This window comes from Phaenicophaeus curvirostris, chromosome 7 (genome assembly GCF_032191515.1).
Source record: "Phaenicophaeus curvirostris isolate KB17595 chromosome 7, BPBGC_Pcur_1.0, whole genome shotgun sequence".
Taxonomy (NCBI): Eukaryota; Metazoa; Chordata; class Aves; order Cuculiformes; family Cuculidae; genus Phaenicophaeus; species Phaenicophaeus curvirostris.
This window is the reverse complement of record NC_091398.1, coordinates 5,497,768-5,504,948: the sequence shown is the minus strand read 5'-3', so window position 1 is coordinate 5,504,948 and position 7,181 is coordinate 5,497,768. Positions and strand designations below refer to the sequence as shown.

The 7,181-nt window shown below is 56.0% G+C and overlaps 1 protein-coding gene across 1 annotated transcript; it reads left to right on the top strand.

The window, feature by feature from the left end:
- Window positions 1–5,686: 5,686 nt before the first annotated feature.
- ARL4C (ARF like GTPase 4C) lies at window positions 5,687–6,480 on the top strand. Its single transcript, XM_069860492.1, has one exon. It carries the CDS (start codon window positions 5,784–5,786, stop codon window positions 6,360–6,362), a length of 579 nt encoding a protein of 192 aa, XP_069716593.1. The 5' UTR covers window positions 5,687–5,783; the 3' UTR covers window positions 6,363–6,480.
- The last annotated feature ends 701 nt before the right edge of the window (window positions 6,481–7,181 follow it).

Genomic DNA, 7,181 nt, shown 5'->3' with positions numbered 1-7,181 from the left:
CAGTGATTTTATTGCGGAAATCTCAGCCTAACCTGCTAGAAAACCCTTGTCCTCAGCTTGCTTCAACCTGCAAGCCTGGACTGGGTCTGTGTGAGTTTGCAGAAGACATTTCCAGGCAGTTTCACACCAGAGAGATTTCTCTTTATCCCGCAAAAAAATGGCAAGCTGTGGCGTTCTGCCCCAGGACACTGAGAAAGCCGAAACTTTGTAAACCTTCAGAGTGTGTTTGCATAAATTAATGGAGGGGAAAAAAACTACCAAAAGTTATAATATACACCTGCCCTAGTCCTGTACCCCTACAACTCCCTCCACTCCTGGCTGCTTACAGAGATGTGATGCTGGACCAGATGGATTTTGAGCTTTTTCCACATCAACTCCTTTAGAGGCAGAATTTGTTCTTCCTCAGTTTGTGGCTGGTTTAGGATTTCCTGGGGATGAGGCTGTAAAGTCGGCTTTAAGCTGGCCCTTGAAGGACTTTTTTTGGCCTGAGGAGGCATCTGGGGTCATGAAATGGAGCTGAGCTGCTGTGCTGCAGATGAAAGGATTATTTCTCTCTTCTGCATTAGGAGCTCTGTGGATTCAGTTATTTCTCCACTATGTTGCTGCTTTTATCCATCCCTCCATCCCCGTCTCCATCCCTCCTTCCACACATGCTTTATGCCTCCCTCCACACATCCACCAGAGCTCCTGGAGACATCTCAGGAGCGTGTTCCTCTGATCCACGAGACCTTCAGCCCTGAGAGCTTGGCTGAACAGAGCAGGTATAGAGGATGCTGCCTGTGGGACACAGACCCCAGCACAGGGTTAAGCACAGAAAAAGCAACCCAGTGAGTCTGTCTCCAGAAACCACTCAAGAAACTGGTAGCAGAAGTGTGAGTTGAGCATTTAGGGAGATAATTTCCTGCAAAATACTCAGTATCTGTCTCTCACTATTCCCCTGTGCCCTTTTGCTGTCCTCCATTAACCTTTTCAGTGGGGACACCCAGCTGTATCACACTGTTTCAGCAGCCCCACAGGATAAAGCATTCCCTTTCCTGGGAGGAAGGAGCCCTATTAAATCCAAATGTTCTTCTCCCTCAGAGAAGATTGATAACCAGAAGACTTCTATGGGACCTGTAGGCTACTCAGCCCTTAAGGATCCTGCGTTATCTGGCCTCCTTATCCAGCGACTAGGCTGGAAGGTCCTTGGAAAGGGTAAGAAGGAAGAGTGTGAGAGCAGCACAAGGCAAGGATTCTGACTGCGACAGGTGCAGATGTATTGTCCCCCAAAAGCCTCCCGAAGGGCTTTCCCCTACCATCCCAAGCAGGGTTGAGACTTCCCTACACCGTAGTGACCAGTGCTGCCTCTTGCAGCTCACGCAGGCCCTGGGCTCCTCCATGAAGCCCTGATAGAAGAGGAAAGCACCCCCTAAAGCTGGCTGGAGATGCCAGTCCCATGTTCTGCCCCACCACCAGCTATTTGAGAGGTGGCTGCTGCAATTCTGGCTCTCAGTGCAGCCTTCACGCTGTTCCCACATCCCAGGCATTAGTCATGGGAATGCTATTAATTAGCCTTAGCGATCCCCAAGAACGGGGGCAGCCCTAATCGTAGCCCTGCCTGTTAACTTTGTTTGGGCTGGTGCCTCTGCTTCTAATGCAGAAACAAAAAAGGAGCAGACTAAGACAAGTGATGCTATTAAGAAGAAAGGGACAAAGCGGAGCCTGCACACTCCAGGAGTTGGGATGCTCTCTGCAAACCAATTTCTCCCTCCCCAAGTTTACCAGCTTTGCCAGAAACCGCTGGCAAAACCTGCTGCTCCAAGGTTTCACTTTGCCCGGGTGATAAAGGGCTAATTGGATGCAGATTAAAAGAGACTATTAGGGATAATCCGGAGTGGACCATGGAAGCATAGGAAGCATCCTTCCGTTGTCTCTGGGCAGGGCGCCTGTGGATGCCTGTTGGCTTCAGCCCTTTGTGTTTCACCAAAAAATATATGAAAACCGATACTTTGACGCGCAAGATGATCTGGGGGAAGGGAGAGGGGATGGGGAAGCTGGAAAGAAATAATTGCCATGTCTGAAAACAGTTACTATGGCAGCAACAGTCTTGTTGCTGCTGGAGTGAAATGTTGGGGACCAGCGAGCAGTGCCTTTGTCAGATATTCCTAGACACACATTTAGATGCTAATGCCGGCTTTAACCTTGGCTGCTTAACCTTGATATGATGGAAAAGGGGGGAGAAAAAGCAGAGGAGGCTCATGGAAAAGATGGGTTTCCTTTCCCTAAATATGCCACAGAATGGACTTGGCAGACTCCTCTCAGCTGCGATTAACACTGTTATTTCTGCGCTTAATATTCAGTGGAGGTCTTAACAGCTTATTTATGGATAGCTGGCATTAGCTGCAGCATAATTCACCACTGCAAGGCTCCTGTTTATCTCCATCCCCCTGGGATCATCTGATATAAGGCCGTTTTTTAGAACATCCCCTAGGTTTGATCATCTTGTCTATCTAATCTCGTTTTTATTTATAACTCACAATCAACGCTGGGCTGAAAAAAGGAGGGGTGCAGAGGAGGGAAGTCTCTCCTCTCTGGGCTTGGGTTATTGGGGGAAAGAAATGTTGATGGCCTGTATAGAAAAGGAAGCCTTTCAACTTGAGGCTCAAAGCTGCCTTCAGCAGCGGGGATGAACGAGGAGGGAGGGAGAGGGTTGGAAGGGATGGAGGGCAGAGGGGGAATTCCCTGGGAAGAGCTGCCTGGCCACAGCACTGAGGGCTGAAATAGCATCTCCTGCACCGGTCCTGGCACTCCTGGATCTGAGCACGAGCTTGTGGCACGAAGGTAAATTCCTGTTCCACAAACCTACCGCACACAGATTAGCCATTAATTCAGGGAGCAGCCTGGATTGCATTTACCTTGGGATTATCCTTCACAGCAGCCTTTAAGAAAGCTTTCGCTGGAGCAATTCAGGCAGAAGAAATGAGAGCGGTGCCAGAGCTGCTGGTGACACCACTCAAAGATCTCACCCTTTTCTGCTGTTTCTGTCATTTCTGTCTTTAATGCTCCAGCTCCCGGAGTCAGGTGGTCACTCACAGCTTTCTCCACTTGCTCACAGAAGCTCGTTACCTTCACATGGTTGTGGAGAAAGACCTGAATTCACATCAGCTCTAAGACCAACCGATCAGGACAGCCACAAAATATTTCCATTTTCCAGCCCACGCGACACCCGCGTCTTGCTTTTTGAAAAGCTGCGCAGAGTGTGGAGATGATGCCACCTCACATGTGGCAAGGAGTGTTTCTCCCCACTCAGGGAGACGGAGCTCCCTGAACTTTTTATGAAGTCACTACATGGTGATTTCCATCAAAACTGAGCCCCGTGTCACCTCCAGAGACTGTCACAGTGAGCTACAAGTATTTTTAATGATGGTTTGTGTTAGCAGGTAGTCTTATCTCCGTGCAAAGCCGCAACACGCATCTTCGGGATGAAATATGAATATGAGAAATGATGCCACTCCGGCCCGACAATCCTCACTGCATGCTGCGTGGTGAAAGTATCCTAAATTAAAAGCAGTATCTGTCTTCTGCAGTACACTTCTTTCTCCAGGGCTTTCTAGTTAAGCTGTCAGATACAGTTGATATTTATTTTACAAATGCTGTAGAAGAGGAGACGGGTAATATTGCAGGAGAGTCCTCCTGCTGCTCTTTGGCTCAGGAGCAACATCAGGAATAAATGCGATGGCAAAAAGCAGGGAGACCTTCCCCAAAGTGGAGGTGGAGATGCAGTGGAGGTGGTTTCCCTGTCCCCACGCTGCCCTAGAAGGAAATTCAAGGAGCAGCCAGGCCAGCAGCACATGGCTTGGGTCACTGAGCCATGCGGGGCTCTGGGGGGCCAGCTGGCCACGGGGACCTCGGGGCTTTCCAACTAATATAATTTAGGTAGCATGAGATGCAAAAAGCACTAACAGCAGCGATGAATGTTAATGCTCGCCCTGGATTCAGCGCAGGTGAGGTGTTCACCTCCCAGCATCTCTCTGCTTTGGGGATGGGGATGCCTCAAGTCCAAGCACCACACAGCAGGCTGGAGACTCCCTAGCTTGTGGTGCCAGCGCAGGCTCTGCCTTTTCAGGAGCACAGCATTTATCTCCTGCTTTCCAGCCTTAGCTCCATACCAGTCATCCCTGCAGAGCTGTGCCTGAACCCATCTACTCCATCACCAGTTCCCTCAGCCCCGCGTTATACGTGGCGCAGCAGAAGGCCTTCTTTGTGTCTCAGGTGCACGCAGGAATAACGCCTTGGCTTTGTGCTGGTTTTAGGGATTTTTTTAAAATTATTTCTGTGGTCATAGACAATGAAAATGTAGGGACAACCAAGCAGGAGGACACAGGAGGGACTTGCTCCTAGAGGACTCCTGTGCCGGGGCTGCCCCCGGGCAATGGGGTGCAGCAGGGCAAAGACCCCGGTGACGCAGGTAGGGCAGGGGACAGGCAGGGACAGGGGGCAGTGCAGGCAGGACTGGGATGGGTGGTGGTGCAGGCAGGGCACGGACAGGACAGGAAGGTGGGGCAGGAACAGACAAGGCAGGGACCAGCAGGGCACGGAGAGCCAGGGCACAGACAGCCAGGGCAGGGGCAGGCGGTGCTGGGACAGGCAGTGCAGGGACAGAGGTGCAGGGACAGCCAGGGCAGGGACAGAGGTGCAGGGACAGCCAGGGCAGGGCACAGACAGGCAGGGCAGGGGCAGCGGTGCAGGGACAGCCAGGGCAGGGAGAGCCAGGGCAGAGGTGCAGGGACAGGCAGGGCACAGACAACCAGTGCAAGCACAGGGACAGCCAGGGCAGGGTTAGTCGGTGCAGGGAGAGCCAGGGCAGAGGCAGGACGGGCACTGCAGAGATAGGCAGGGCACAGACAGCCAGGGCAGGGACAGATATTGCAGGGAGAGCCAGGGCAGGGACAGATGTTGCAGGGACAGCCAGGGCAGGAGTGGGCAGGCAGGGACAGACATTGCAGGGACAGGCAGGGCAGAGGCAGGTAGTGCAGGGGCAGGTAGCGCAGGGACAGCCAGGGCAGGGGCAGAGGTACAGGGACAGCAGGGCACGGAAAGCTAAGGCAGGGAGACTGAGAAGGGCAGAGACAGGCAGGGTAGGAGCGGGCAGGGCAGGGACAGACGGTGCAGGGACAGTCAGGGCAGGGGCAGAGGAGCAGGGGGAACCAGGACAGGGGCAGAGGTGCAGGGGCAGCCAGGGCAGGGGCAGAGGTGCAGGGGGAGGCAGGGCACAGAAAGCTAAGGCAGGGAGACTGAGGAGGGCAGAGACAGGCAGGGTAGGAGCAGGCAGGGCAGGGACAGCCAGGGCAGGGGCAGAGGTGCAGAAGGAGCCAGGGCAGGGTGGGCGGTGCAGGGGGAGCCAGGGCAGGGGGGGAGCCAGGGTAGGGGGAACCAGGGCAGGGGCAGAGGGGCAGGGGCAGCCAGGGCAGGGGAGCCAGGGCAGGGGCAGAGGCGCAGGGGCAGAGGCGCAGGGGCAGAGGGGCAGCGGCAGAGGGGCAGGGGCAGAGGCTCAGGAGCCGAGGCGCAGCGGCAGCCCGCGCAGGGCGGGCGGGGCCGGCTGAAGGCGGCGGCGCGGTCCCTCCTCCGGGGCGGGACGGGCGGGCAGTCCCCGCGCTCTGCCTGCCCGCAGCCGGCTACCCGCAGCCCCGCGGAGCCCGGCAGAGCCCAGCCCGGCCCGGGTGTGTCCCCCACCCCCCCCCAGGCCGAGCCCCCTCGGGCCGGCGGCGCGGGGATGGGCGCGGGGCTGTGAGCGAGCCGTGGCCATGGGGAACATCTCCTCCAACATCTCCGCCTTCCAGTCCCTGCACATCGTCATGCTGGGCCTGGACTCGGCGGGGAAGACCACGGTGCTGTACCGGCTGAAGTTCAACGAGTTCGTCAACACGGTGCCCACCATCGGCTTCAACACGGAGAAGATCCGGCTGAGCAACGGGACGGCCAAGGGCATCAGCTGCCACTTCTGGGACGTGGGCGGCCAGGAGAAGCTGCGCCCGCTCTGGAAGTCCTACAGCCGCTGCACCGATGGCATCATCTACGTGGTGGACTCGGTGGACGTGGACCGGCTGGAGGAGGCCAAGACGGAGCTGCACAAGGTGACCAAGTTCGCCGAGAACCAGGGCACCCCGCTGCTGGTCATCGCCAACAAGCAGGACCTGCCCAAGTCCCTGCCGGTGGCCGAGATCGAGAAGCAGCTGGCCCTCCACGAGCTGACCCCGGCCACCACCTACCACATCCAGCCCGCCTGCGCCATCATCGGCGAGGGGCTCACCGAGGGCATGGACAAGCTCTACGAGATGATCCTCAAGCGGAGAAAGTCCCTCAAGCAGAAGAAGAAGCGGTAGAAGCCCCGCAGAGGCGGGGAGGGATGGGGGAGCAGACAAAGGAACCGAGGGGGACAGAGAACCAAAGCGACCTTTTTTTTTTTGCTTTTAACCCTTATTATAATTATTTCCCCCCCCACCCCTCTTTTTTTTTTTTTTTTATTTTTATGTTGTTCCCCTCCTCCTCCTTTTCCAAATGAAAAGACAATAGCGGTGATAACAAAGCCGCTGCTTCCAGCCCAGCCCGAGCTGCGGGCGACAGCCGGCATCTCCCCCTCTCCCACCGCCCCTTCCCCTGGATCCAACCCGGCTCCCAGGGCTCGGATCCGGATCTCCTGCCACCCCCCCCCCCTTCCCCGGGCCGGGCTGGAGCCCTGTTACCGGGGTGAGACCGCCCCCTCCATCCTTCGGGACCCCCGAGGTTGTGTGTGCGAACAGGGCAGGACCCTGTGGAAGTGCTTCTGGATCTTTAACGTTGTGGATTTTATTCTTTTTTGTGGGGTGGGGAGGGAAAGAGGTGGTTGAGCAGGGAGGGATGGATGCTAGGGGTGAAGGTCAGCGGGGAGGGGGCTTCGAGCTGCGCCCCGATGCTTCCCCGCATCCCCGCATCCCTGCATCCTCACATCCCCGCATCCCTCCACCGCCTTGGTCGAGGAGAGCGGCACAAAATATGTGGGTGGGTGATGGGGAAGGTGACAAACCCCCCTTCCAAGGTGGTGTTTTAGGGCACAGGCGGGTGCGGAGCGAGAGGACAGGCAGCCCTCAAGGTTGGGGGGGTTGCAAGGCGGCGATGCTGGGCAGGTGCTGAGCTTTAGCTGTTTGCTTAAAAAAAAAAAAAGA

Coding starts and splice junctions, on each gene's coding strand:
- ARL4C (XM_069860492.1), top strand. CDS start 5,784: ATGGGGAACATCTCCTCCAACATCTCCGCCTTCCAGTCCCTGCACATC.